Source organism: Rattus norvegicus, chromosome 6 (genome assembly GCF_036323735.1).
Source record: "Rattus norvegicus strain BN/NHsdMcwi chromosome 6, GRCr8, whole genome shotgun sequence".
Classification (NCBI taxonomy): domain Eukaryota; kingdom Metazoa; phylum Chordata; class Mammalia; order Rodentia; family Muridae; genus Rattus; species Rattus norvegicus.
The window spans coordinates 78,901,424-78,915,723 of NC_086024.1; the positions used below are offsets into that span (position 1 = coordinate 78,901,424).

Here is a 14,300-nt window from a genome sequence, read left to right on the forward strand (position 1 = left end):
CGTTGAGGAACGCTGTTAACAGGGAGTAGAAGAAGCCAAATAAGAGGAAGTGTGCTGCAGTCAACAAAGCTGAAAGTAGTGGGAGATCTCAAGAGTGATTTGACATCAGATTAGAGAGTCAGAATTTGGGAGTTGGCCTAGCTGGTTTTGGGTCGTGCTTTGGTCCAGTATCTTCTGACTATGTTCCTTTTCCACCCTTCTGGAATGGTAATGTATATCCTGGGCCATTATATGTTAGAAGTATATGATCTACTTTTCGATTTTTATGGGAGATTGCAGTTAAAAGATTGCATGAATCTCAGAAGAGACTTTGAACTTTGGACTTTCAAAGTGTTACTACTGTGATGGAATATAGGGATTTTGAAGTTGGACTAAACGCATCTGCATTATGGTATGGATATGAACCTGTGGGGGTCAGGGAGTGAAATGTGGTGGATTAAACAAAATGGCCCCTATAGGTCCTCAGGAAACAGCATTATGAGGAGGTGCTTCCTGCCATGAGGACAGCAGACTGAACCTCTGAATTCTAAGCCAGCCCCAGTTAAATGCTGTCCTTTATAAGAGCTGCAGAGGTCACAGTGTCTCTCCACAGCAACCGAAACCCCTAACTAAGACATAGACTGTTTTAGAAAAAAACACAAGTTGCCAAAACTGACTTAAGAACATTTAAAGGATGATTATAAGAAGAGCATGAAGAAACCGAGCTAGTAATATAGGCTCTCTGATTCACCCCGAACTGCAAACAGGTCTAGAAAACTAGCTCTGAGCAGTCTTATTCCACCTTCATGGGAGATGATCCTTATCTTTGTTCAGAGGTAAAAAAGGAACAAAAGTACCCAATTTATTAAATAAAAACATAATGTTGTTAGTAAAAACTACATTTTGAAGAACTAAATAAAAAGCTAATACCCCTTGTGGATATAATAGATTAAAATCTTAAAATATTAACAATACATTATTTTATCATGAAGTAGAGTGCCTTAACACAGAAAAATCTAGTGCTATAACTTCTATTAATAAATTAAAATAAAAATAAAAGTATGTTTGTTTGCCAAAAAGAATTTGGCATTTAATTCATTACTTTAAAAACGTTAAACTAAGAAAAAACAAGAAATACCATAAACTAAAAACAAGCATTTACAAAAAGTCTAACAAATGAATATGCACAGCAAGAGGACTTGAGAAGCACCAACAATGACAAGAATGAATGTACGCCCGTCCTGAAAGAGGAGGCTTGCATCTGGAAGAGCAACGATGAGCACAGCACGGTTTGCAGGGAGGAAAGGGAATGGGAAATGCTGTAACTATACTATGATCTCAAACAACAAAATAACCCACTTTTTAAAAGATAAAAACAAAGGTGTTTCCTGTCGCCTCAATGTCCTGGGAGTCCAATAAGCACAAAAGGAGGGGGAATAAAAACTGAGTTATGTAGCAGTCTGAGAAAAATATTAAGACAAGTAAAAGCAAGTTCAAAGGTTATAAGGTAAGAGCTTGTCTTGTATGTTTGAGAAATAATAACAAGTATAGAATGAAGTGAGTCAGAGGAAAAGCAATAGGAGATTTTATTTAAAAGAAGAACAGAAAATCAAAAAGAGCCAAGGCATGAAGAACAGTTTTTCCCATCATCAACAGAAAGAGAACAGGTGCTCCTTGACCTTTTATAGATCATTCTCACCATAAAGAACAGTTTTTTTTTAAAAGAATAGGAAAAGGGGATGAATACATATAACAAATCCAAACTTTTTAAGAGAATTAAGAGATGCTAAATGGCCTAACTCTAACATCCATGTTCTTGCAATGGCCTGTGGGCCAGAGTGAAGCATTTTCAAGAGCAAAGGTGCAAAGCCCACAGACCTCAGCAGAATGACCATTAAAGCCACAGGAAGGTGTTCAACAGAGAAGCATTTGATCCGACTTCTGTGCACAGGACCCTACTGCCCAGCAATGAGAACATATTAGGGGGTAAGAGAAGAAACAGAGTAGGAGTTTGCTGTGAAGGTTTAATGTGAAAGCTTTGAGTACTGTTGTAAGCTGCTGGAAAGTCTATAGATTCTCAAGAGAGTCAAGGAATTCATCATATCCATCAAAGACCAGAAACAATATACTTGGGAAATTAGAAAACAGAGAAGCCATGAAATGATACAAAGAATCCCAGTCTACATACAGATACTCTGTCTCCAAAAACCAAACCACCAAACGAAAAGACTTAATTTTTGATTTAACAAGCTAGAGGTTAAAAGTAACTCTGACAAGGAAACAGAATGGAAAAGAGCACAGCTCAATGGCAGGATGCTGAAGTAGCATGTCTGAGTCCTGGGATTCTGTCTCAAGCACCAAAACAGAAAAGCAGAGAAGGAAAGGGAAGGAAAAGGAAGAAACTCCTGCAAAGGAAGGCAGTAATAGAGTGGTAGCACGGCGCACTGCAGCACATAGCAGCAGTTCAGCTGAACACAGATGGAGACTGAGGGAGCGGTTGTGATTCCTTCTGTACATCCTCCCATTACATGAGTTATCACACTGTCATTTTTCAGTTGTCTACAAGGAATATAAAATGTTTTTAAAACATTTGAGGCCAGTGCCATGGTTTAGGCAGGGAAGGCCCTGACACCAAGCCTGATGACTCAAGTCAGAGAGGACACACTCCAACAAGTTGTCTTCCACTCTACATGACAAGCACATACCCGCCTCCCCATACAGACTAAACGTAAAAACAAAATCAATTATATTTTTCTAATTCAATTTATTTTTCCTTTATCACTCTTGAATCTGAATATTTTTTCTCATTTGAACTAACTGCAATGTTTCAGTATATATTTTATGAAAACAAATATGGTATAATTGCAATAGATATGTGATATCTATATATGAATTTATTATGTATAAATTTGAGCATCTTTTCTCATGTGTAAAATAACTGCAATATCATTGCAGTTTCATGTGGTATAGTGACACTTACAGATGTGAGTAGTATACACACACCCACACACACAATACACACACCCCACGCACACACACCCACACACACACAATACACACACCCCACGCACACACACCCACACACACAATACACAAACCCCACAAGCACACACACCCACACACACACACAAAACACACACCACACACAATACACACACCCCATGCACACACACACAATACACACACCCCATGCACACACACCCACACACACACAATACAGACACACACACACACACACACACACAATACACACACACACAAACACACACAAGTAAGTATAAAGCCACCCACCTGTAAAACAGCCTGAGTACCAGCTTGAATATTTTGTTCTGTGGCTTCTTCAGAGACATGAAAAGCTTCCTGGTAGGAACCATTCTTTGTCCAGGTAGAATTTCGAACATGTTCAGAAATATTGGTCCCATTTTCCTGAAGCAAAATATCGAGTTTTTAGTACTTCATCAATGAGAATGCTGCAATGAGCCAGTAAACATAAAGGCACTATGAAATTATGAGACCATACTAATAAACTATTTCTTTTCCTCAGAAGATTATTTTAGGGGCCTGGAAAGAGACTTGGTGGTTAAGAGCATTTGCTGCTCTTCCAAAAGACCTGAGTTCAGTCCCTAGTACCCACATTGGCTGGCTTACAACTGTCTGTAAGTCCAGCTCCACAGGACTCTGATGCCTCTGAGAGAACTAACACTCATGTGCACATGCCTACCTACAGACACAAAATCTACATACAACTAAAAATAGTAAGAATAAACCTTAAAAAAATAAGCCAAGAGATAAAGATTTTAACTGATTACAGTAGTAATATATATTCACTGTAAAAATTCTTAACTAACAAAAGCAAAGTGAAAAATTATGATGACTAGTCATTTAAAAATCAATTCATATATAGAGTCATTTTCTATGTATAGTCTCATATATCCTACAATCATTTTATACCATTCACAGGTTTGTACGAGATGAGTTCTATTCTATATTAAATGTCAGAATTTATGTAACCTGAAAACAGATTCTTAACAGTAAAATTCTTATAACTATAATGTAAAAATAACAAAAACACTGCTTCAAACAATTATTACTGAAGCTTTCTGACTGATTTTTGATATTGTTAGATATTACAGACTACAAATTACCTCATGTAAAAGCCTGTTTTGTTGTGTTGCAGGCTTTGTATGCATGTTGCATGCATGTGTGTGCACGGGTGTGTACAGGTACTTATACCCATGGGTATAAGTGGTTGTATGGATACCGGATCCACTGAGCCATCCCCCAGCCACTGCTGCTTCTGAACATTCATTAATATCTTCCCTTTTCTCCTTCCCTCCCTGACAGGGTCTCATTCTATAACCAATCTGGCCTTGAACTATCAACAATCTCTCTGCTTCAGTCTCCCAAGGGCTAGACCTATAGGTGTGAGCCATTATGCCTGTTCCTGCTGCTCCTGTGATTGATTCTAGGGATCCAACTCAGGGCCTTCCATATACTATGCAAACAGTCTACCACAGTGACATTCCCAGCCCTTTGTCACCAATATTTACAAAGAGCTGCCTTTTTACAGCTTATACAGAGTTATATTTACAACATAAAGGTAATCTTGTCCAATATGCTATCATAACTAGAAACTGGACCAGGAACTGAGCTCTGTGAGGAGGCAATGCAACACTCTATGCTCTAGTCCAGCCTTTCTCTTGGGCTATCTCTATGATAATATGTCTTCTAAAGTTCTCCTAAATGATATATAAACTGTAAATAGAAGATTCTTATCCACAAACTCCCCTTTTCTTCCTCTCCCAGCCGCATCAGTCACCATCAACAAAGCTGCACTTCTCGGTTTCCATCTTTCCATGAATGGCGATTACAGTTGTAAAAGAAAGCAATTCAGGACGCCTCCCCTTTTCCCACCTCTCTCTGCCAACTGATCATCAAGATGCATAGGGCTTTACAAACAGAGAGACTAACATCTGCATGTGCTCTCTTATACTCGCTTGCGACTGCCACTATCCTATCTCATGAGTAGACCCCATCTCATGCTGGACTTTGCTAATAGTCTGCTTGACCCAGATTGACTTCTACTCTACTCTCTAATTGCTGTTGTACAATCAGTCTAGAATATTTAACTATTCATGCTATTTTCAGGCTTTTCCAAAGTCTGGAAAATAATCTTCCCACCATGCAAGTATAAAAATAGTATTTGTTTGGATTGGAATGTCAGAATGTTTGATTTCTTGAGCATAAGTTACATAAATAAATGTGGAATAAGTGAACAATTTAAGAACACTGAAAAGTTTCTGAATTCACAACAGAAAATTACAATCAAATGCATAATGAATCCGAGCTGTTTCTGGCACTCTGGCCTGTGCTGCATTTATGACTGGACTAGTCCTGGCTGAATACACAATATACACAATCTGTACTTAGCATGTCTTCATCAATGAATGCCGACCAGATCCAGGACTACAGCATTTATAAATTGTGTTGCTTTTACTAAAAAGGGAAAGATTCCTGCTCTTATAAAATATAATAGTTATAGAACACAAAGACAGCATTTTGATATTGCCTTTCCCCAGAATGCAAGTATCAAATTAGTATTTCTTTGGATTAGAATATCAGAATGTTTGATTTTTTTTAAATTATTATTAAGCTGCTGACTTGAGAAGCATTTTTTAAAAATGAGTTTTAGTTTGACATTAAGACAGAATTTCCAACAATTTTTTAAATGATCTTAAAGATACTTCCAATCGTTTACACTACATATTCATCAAAAGTGGCCCAATTAGCACTGATGAGTATAAAAGAAAAATATCATTAACACAAAAACTCTGAACATGCTCATGTCCTCCAGGATCAGATACCCATCAAAGTAATTTCTTTATGTAAAAATCAGTTTTTATATCCATTTCATTAGTGCTTTTGTCTTTACTAAATAATAAAATTATATATATATATTATATATCAAAAACTGTTTGAAAATAATTTTTGTTTTGTTATTAATAAATGATTCCAATTGTTTTTGAGACTATGCAAAATTGGCTAGTCTGGAACTTGCTATGTAGACAAGACTGGCTCAAACTCACAGAGATCTGCCTTCTGAGTACTGGGATTAAAAGTGTGAGACACCTTCCTTAAACTTGAGACCTTTTTTAAAACTGATACACAAAGTAGTTGTATAAAATTTACTGGTTAGGTCTTCCTGGTTGCTGCTGCTGCAGAGAGCCCGTGGGCAGCACCCCACGAGCGAACTTGAGCCCCGGGACCACAGGTAAGACCAACTTTTCTGCTGCAAGAAAGCTGCCTGGTGAGCTTGGGACACACGGAAGCAGAATTCCTGTAGAACCGGGCACATTCTGTGTTTACCGGAAGTCCCACACCTGCGGATCCCAGCCCGCAGCAGCTCTCTGCCCCCAGACCCTGTGAGAGAGAGACCCAACCGCCTGGTCAGGTGGGCACTCCTGAGGCTGCAGAGCGGAAGAGACCACCAACACTGCTCACCCCTGCCCACATCCCTGGCCCAAGAGGAAACTGTATAAGGCCTCTGGGCTCCCGTGGGGGAGGGCCCAGGAGCGGCAGGACCCCTGCCTGAGACACCGCCGGAACCTGAAGGAAACAGACCGGATAAACAGTTCTCTGCACCCAAATCCCGTGGGAGGGAGAGCTAAACCTTCAGAGAGGCAGACAAGACTGGGAAACCAGAAGAGACTGCTCTCTGCACACACATCTCGGACGCCAGAGGAAAAAGTCAAAGACCATCTGGAACCCTGGTGCACTGAAGCTCCCGGAAACGGCGGCACAGGTCTTCATGGTTGTTGCCGCTGCAGAGAGCCCGTGGGTAGCACCCCACGAGCGAACTTGAGCCTTGGGACCACAGGTAAGACCAACTTTTCTGCTGCAAGAAAGCTGCCTGGTGAACTCAAGACACAGGCCCACAGGAACAGCTGAAGACCTGTAGAGAGGAAAAACCACACGCCGGAAAGCAGAACACTCTGTCCCCATAACTGACTGAAAGAGAGGAAAACAGGTCGACACCACTCCTGACACACAGGCTTATAGGACAGTCTAGCCACTGTCAGAAATAGCAGAACAAAGTAACACTAGAGATAATCTGATGGCGAGAGGCAAGCGCAGGAACCCAAGCAACAGAAACCAAGACTACATGGCACCATCGGAGCCCAATTCTCCCATCAAAACAAACATGGAATATCCAAACACACCAGAAAAGCAAGATCTAGTTCCAAAATCATTTTTGATCATGACGCTGGAGGACTTCAAGAAAGACGTGAAGAACTCCCTTAGAGAACAAGTAGAAGCCTACAGAGAGGAATCGCAAAAATGCCTGAAAGAATCACAAAAATCCCTGAAAGAATTCCAGGAAAACATAAATAAACAAGTAGAAGCCCATAGAGAGGAGACACAAAAATCCCTGAAAGAATTCCAGGAAAACATAAATAAACAAGTAGAAGCCCATAGAGAGAAGACACAAAAATCCCTGAAAGAATTCCAGGAAAACACAATCAAACAGTTGAAGGAATTAAAAATGGAAATAGAAGCAATCAAGAAAGAACACATGGAAACAACCCTGGATATAGAAAACCAAAAGAAGAGACAAGGAGCTGTAGATAAAAGCTTCACCAACAGAATACAAGAGATGGAAGAGAGAATCTCAGGAGCAGAAGATTCCATAGAAATCATTGACTCAACTGTCAAAGATAATGTAAAACGGAAAAAGCTACTGGTCCAAAACATACAGGAAATCCAGGACTCAATGAGAAGATCAAACCTAAGGATAATAGGTATAGAAGAGAGTGAAGACTCCCAGCTCAAAGGACCAGTAAATATCTTCAACAAAATCATAGAAGAAAACTTCCCTAACCTAAAAAAAGAGATACCCATAGACATACAAGAAGCCTACAGAACTCCAAATAGATTGGACCAGAAAAGAAACACCTCCCGTCACATAATTGTCAAAACACCAAACGCACAAAATAAAGAAATAATATTAAAAGCAGTAAGGGAAAAAGGTCAAGTAACATATAAAGGGAGACCTATCAGAATCACACCAGACTTCTCGCCAGAAACTATGAAGGCCAGAAGATCCTGGACTGATGTTATACAGACCCTAAGAGAACACAAATGCCAGCCCAGGTTACTGTATCCAGCAAAACTCTCAATTAACATTGATGGAGAAACCAAGATATTCCATGACAAAACCAAATTTACACAATATCTTTCCACAAATCCAGCACTACAAAGGATAATAAATGGTAAAGCCCAACATAAGGAGGCAAGCTATACCCTAGAAGAAGCAAGAAACTAATCGTCTTGGCAACAAAACAAAGAGAATGAAAGCACACAAACATAAACTCACATCCAAATATGAATATAACGGGAAGCAATAATCACTATTCCTTAATATCTCTCAATATCAATGGCCTCAACTCCCCAATAAAAAGACATAGATTAACAAACTGGATACACAACGAGGACCCTGCATTCTGCTGCCTACAGGAAACACACCTCAGAGACAAAGACAGACACTACCTCAGAGTGAAAGGCTGGAAAACAACTTTCCAAGCAAATGGTCAGAAGAAGCAAGCTGGAGTAGCCATTCTAATATCAAATAAAATCAATTTCCAACTAAAAGTCATCAAAAAAGATAAGGAAGGACACTTCATATTCATCAAAGGAAAAATCCACCAAGATGAACTCTCAATCCTAAATATCTATGCCCCAAATACAAGGGCACCTACATACGTAAAAAAAACCTTACTAAAGCTCAAAGCACACATTGCACCTCACACAATAATAGTGGGAGATTTCAACACACCACTCTCATCAATGGACAGATCATGGAAACAGAAATTAAACAGTGATATCGCCAGACTAAGAGAAGTCATGAGCCAAATGGACTTAACAGATATTTATAGAACATTCTATCCTAAAGCAAAAGGATATACCTTCTTCTCAGCTCCTCATGGTACTTTCTCCAAAATTGACCATATAATTGGTCAAAAAACGGGCCTCAACAGGTACAGAAAGATAGACATAATCCCATGCGTGCTATCGGACCACCACGGCCTAAAACTGGTCTTCAATAACAATAAGGGAAGAATGCCCACATATACGTGGAAATTGAACAATGCTCTACTCAATGATAACCTGGTCAAGGAAGAAATAAAGAAAGAAATTAAAAACTTTTTAGAATTTAATGAAAATGAAGATACAACATACCCAAACTTATGGGACACAATGAAAGCTGTGCTAAGAGGAAAACTCATAGCGCTGAGTGCCTGCAGAAAGAAAGAGGAAAGAGCATATGTCAGCAGCTTGACAGCACACCTAAAAGCTCTAGAACAAAAGGAAGCAAATACACCCAGGAGGAGTAGAAGGCAGGAAATAATCAAACTCAGAGCTGAAATCAACCAAGTAGAAACAAAAAGGACCATAGAAAAAAATCAACAGAACCAAAAGTTGGTTCTTTGAGAAAATCAACAAGATAGATAAACCCTTAGCCAGACTAACGAGAGGACACAGAGAGTGCGTCCAAATTAACAAAATCAGAAATGAAAAGGGAGACATAACTACAGATTCGGAGGAAATTCAAAAAATCATCAGATCTTACTATAAAAACCTATATTCAACAAAACTTGAAAATCTTCAGGAAATGGACAATTTCCTAGACAGATACCAGGTATCGAAGTTAAATCAGGAACAGATAAACCAGTTAAACAACCCCATAACTCCTAAGGAAATAGAAGCAGTCATTAAAGGTCTCCCAACCAAAAAGAGCCCAGGTCCAGACGGGTTTAGTGCAGAATTCTATCAAACCTTCATAGAAGACCTCATACCAATACTATCCAAACTATTCCACAAAATTGAAACAGATGGAGCACTACCGAATTCCTTCTACGAAGCCACAATTACTCTTATACCTAAACCACACAAAGACACAACAAAGAAAGAGAACTTCAGACCAATTTCCCTTATGAATATCGATGCAAAAATACTCAATAAAATTCTGGCAAACCGAATCCAAGAGCACATCAAAACAATCATCCACCATGATCAAGTAGGCTTCATCCCAGGCATGCAGGGATGGTTTAATATACGGAAAACCATCAATGTGATCCATTATATAAACAAACTGAAAGAACAGAACCACATGATCATTTCATTAGATGCTGAGAAAGCATTTGACAAAATTCAACACCCCTTCATGATAAAAGTCCTGGAAAGAATAGGAATTCAAGGCCCATACCTAAACATAGTAAAAGCCATATACAGCAAACCAGTTGCTAACATTAAACTAAATGGAGAGAAACTTGAAGCAATCCCACTAAAATCAGGGACTAGACAAGGCTGCCCACTCTCTCCCTACTTATTCAATATAGTTCTTGAAGTTCTAGCCAGAGCAATCAGACAACAAAAGGAGATCAAAGGGATACAGATCGGAAAAGAAGAGGTCAAAATATCACTATTTGCAGATGACATGATAGTATATTTAAGTGATCCCAAAAGTTCCACCAGAGAACTACTAAAGCTGATAAACAACTTCAGCAAAGTGGCTGGGTATAAAATTAACTCAAATAAATCAGTTGCCTTCCTCTATACAAAAGAGAAACAAGCCGAGAAAGAAATTAGGGAAACGACACCCTTCATAATAGACCCAAATAATATAAAGTACCTCGGTGTGACTTTAACCAAGCAAGTAAAAGATCTGTACAATAAGAACTTCAAGACACTGAGGAAAGAAATTGAAGAAGACCTCAGAAGATGGAAAGATCTCCCATGCTCATGGATTGGCAGGATTAATATGGTAAAAATGGCCATTTTACCAAAAGCAATCTACAGATTCAATGCAATCCCCATCAAAATACCAATCCAATTCTTCAAAGAGTTAGACAGAACAATTTGCAAATTCATCTGGAATAACAAAAAACCCAGGATAGCTAAAGCTATCCTCAACAATAAAAGGACTTCAGGGGGAATCACTATCCCTGAACTCAAGCAGTATTACAGAGCAATAGTGATAAAAACTGCATGGTATTGGTACAGAGACAGACAGATAGACCAATGGAATAGAATTGAAGACCCAGAAATGAACCCACACACCTATGGTCACTTGATTTTTGACAAAGGAGCCAAAACCATCCAATGGAAAAAAGATAGTATTTTCAGCAAATGGTGCTGGTTCAACTGGAGGGCAACATGTAGAAGAATGCAGATCGATCCATCCTTATCACCCTGTACAAAGCTTAAGTCCAAGTGGATCAAGGACCTCCACATCAAACCAGACACACTCAAACTAATAGAAGAAAAACTAGGGAAGCATCTGGAACACATGGGCACTGGAAAAAATTTCCTGAACAAAACACCAATGGCTTATGCTCTAAGATCAAGAATCGACAAATGGGATCTCATAAAACTGCAAAGCTTCTGTAAGGCAAAGGACACTGTGGTTAGGACAAAACGGCAACCAACAGATTGGGAAAAGATCTTTACCAATCCTACAACAGATAGAGGCCTTATTTCCAAAATATACAAAGAACTCAAGAAGTTAGACCGCAGGGAAACAAATAACCCTATTAAAAAATGGGGTTCAGAGCTAAACAAAGAATTCACAGCTGAGGAATGCCGAATGGCTGAGAAACACCTAAAGAAATGTTCAACATCTTTAGTCATAAGGGAAATGCAAATCAAAACAACCCTGAGATTTCACCTCACACCAGTGCGATTGGCTAAGATCAAAAACTCAGGTGACAGCAGATGCTGGCGAGGATGTGGAGAAAGAGGAACACTCCTCCATTGTTGGTGGGATTGCAGACTGGTAAAACCATTCTGGAAATCAGTCTGGAGGTTCCTCAGAAAATTGGACATTGAACTGCCTGATGATCCAGCTATACCTCTCTTGGGCATATACCCAAAAGATGCCTCAACATATAAAAGAGACACGTGCTCCACTATGTTCATCGCAGCCTTATTTATAATAGCCAGAGCTGGAAAGAACCCAGATGCCCTTCAACAGAGGAATGGATACAGAAAATGTGGTACATCTACACAATGGAATATTACTCAGCTCTCAAAAACAACGAGTTTATGAAATTCGTAGGCAAATGGTTGGAACTGGAAAATATCATCCTGAGTGAGCTAACCCAATCACAGAAAGACATACATGGTATGCACTCATTGATAAGTGGCTATTAGCCCAAATGCTTGAATTACCCTAGATCCCTAGAACAAACGAAACTCAAGACGGATGATCAAAATGTGAATGCTTCACTCCTTCTTTAAATGAGGAAAAAGAATACCCTTGGCAGGGAAGGGAGAGGCAAAGATTAAAACAGAGACTGAAGGAACACCCATTCAGAGCCTGCCCCACATGTGGCCCATACATATACAGCCACCCAATTAGACAAGATGGATGAAGCAAAGAAGTGCAGACCGACAGGAGCCGGATGTAGATCGCTCCTGAGAGACACAGCCAGAATACAGCAAATATAGAGGCGAATGCCAGCAGCAAACCACTGAACTGAAAATAGGTCCCCTATTGAAGGAATCAGAGAAAGAACTGGAAGAGCTTGAAGGGGCTCGAGACCCCAAAAGTACAACAATGCCAAGCAACCAGAGCTTCCAGGGACTAAGCCACTACCCAAAGACTATACATGGACTGACCCTGGACTCTGACCCCATAGGTAGCAATGAATATCCTAGTAAGAGCACCAGTGGAAGGGGAAGCCCTGGGTCCTGCTAAGACTGAACCCACAGTGAACTAGTCTATGGGGGGAGGGCGGCAATGGGGGGAGGGTTGGGAGGGGAACACCCATAAGGAAGGGGAGGGGGGAGGGGGATGTTTGCCCGGAAACCGGGAAAGGGAATAACACTCGAAATGTATATAAGAAATACTCAAGTTAATAAAAAAAAAAAAAAAGCCATATACAGTAAACAAGTTGCTAACATTAAACTAAATGGAGAGAAACTTGAAGCAATCCCACTAAAATCAGGGACTAGACAAGGCTGCCCACTCTCTCCCTACTTATTCAATATAGTTCTTGAAGTTCTAGCCAGAGCAATCAGACAACAAAAGGAGGTCAAGGGGATACAGATCGGAAAAGAAGAAGTCAAAATATCACTATTTGCAGATGACATGATAGTATATTTAAGTGATCCCAAAAGTTCCACCAGAGAACTACTAAAGCTGATAAACAACTTCAGCAAAGTGGCTGGGTATAAAATTAACTCAAATAAATCAGTTGCCTTCCTCTATACAAAAGAGAAACAAGCCGAGAAAGAAATTAGGGAAACGACACCCTTCATAATAGACCCAAATAATATAAAGTACCTCGGTGTGACTTTAACCAAGCAAGTAAAAGATCTGTACAATAAGAACTTCAAGACACTGAGGAAAGAAATTGAAGAAGACCTCAGAAGATGGAAAGATCTCCCATGCTCATGGATTGGCAGGATTAATATGGTAAAAATGGCCATTTTACCAAAAGCAATCTACAGATTCAATGCAATCCCCATCAAAATACCAATCCAATTCTTCAAAGAGTTAGACAGAACAATTTGCAAATTCATCTGGAATAACAAAAAACCCAGGATAGCTAAAGCTATCCTCAACAATAAAAGGACTTCAGGGGGAATCACTATCCCTGAACTCAAGCAGTATTACAGAGCAATAGTGATAAAAACTGCATGGTATTGGTACAGAGACAGACAGATAGACCAATGGAATAGAATTGAAGACCCAGAAATGAACCCACACACCTATGGTCACTTGATTTTTGACAAAGGAGCCAAAACCATCCAATGGAAAAAAGATAGCATTTTCAGCAAATGGTGCTGGTTCAACTGGAGGGCAACATGTAGAAGAATGCAGATCGATCCATGCTTATCACCCTGTACAAAGCTTAAGTCCAAGTGGATCAAGGACCTCCACATCAAACCAGACACACTCAAACTAATAGAAGAAAAACTAGGGAAGCATCTGGAACACATGGGCACTGGAAAAAATTTCCTGAACAAAACACCAATGGCTTATGCTCTAAGATCAAGAATCGACAAATGGGATCTCATAAAACTGCAAAGCTTCTGTAAGGCAAAGGACACTGTGGTTAGGACAAAACGGCAACCAACAGATTGGGAAAAGATCTTTACCAATCCTACAACAGATAGAGGCCTCATATCCAAAATATACAAAGAACTCAAGAAGTTAGACCGCAGGGAAACAAATAACCCTATTAAAAAATGGGGTTCAGAGCTAAACAAAGAATTCACAGCTGAGGAATGCCGAATGGCTGAGAAACACCTAAAGA

General features: G+C 39.6%; 1 protein-coding gene across 1 annotated transcript in view; it reads right to left on the minus strand.

Moving 5' to 3' along the window:
* Ralgapa1 (Ral GTPase activating protein catalytic subunit alpha 1) overlaps positions 1–14,300 on the minus strand; it is a 274,933-nt gene that overhangs the window by 188,870 nt on the left and 71,763 nt on the right. Inside the window, exon 12 of the mRNA NM_020083.4 lies at positions 3,271–3,405. Coding sequence (NP_064468.4) covers positions 3,271–3,405 — 135 coding nt within the window. The remainder of the gene's footprint in view (positions 1–3,270; positions 3,406–14,300) is intronic.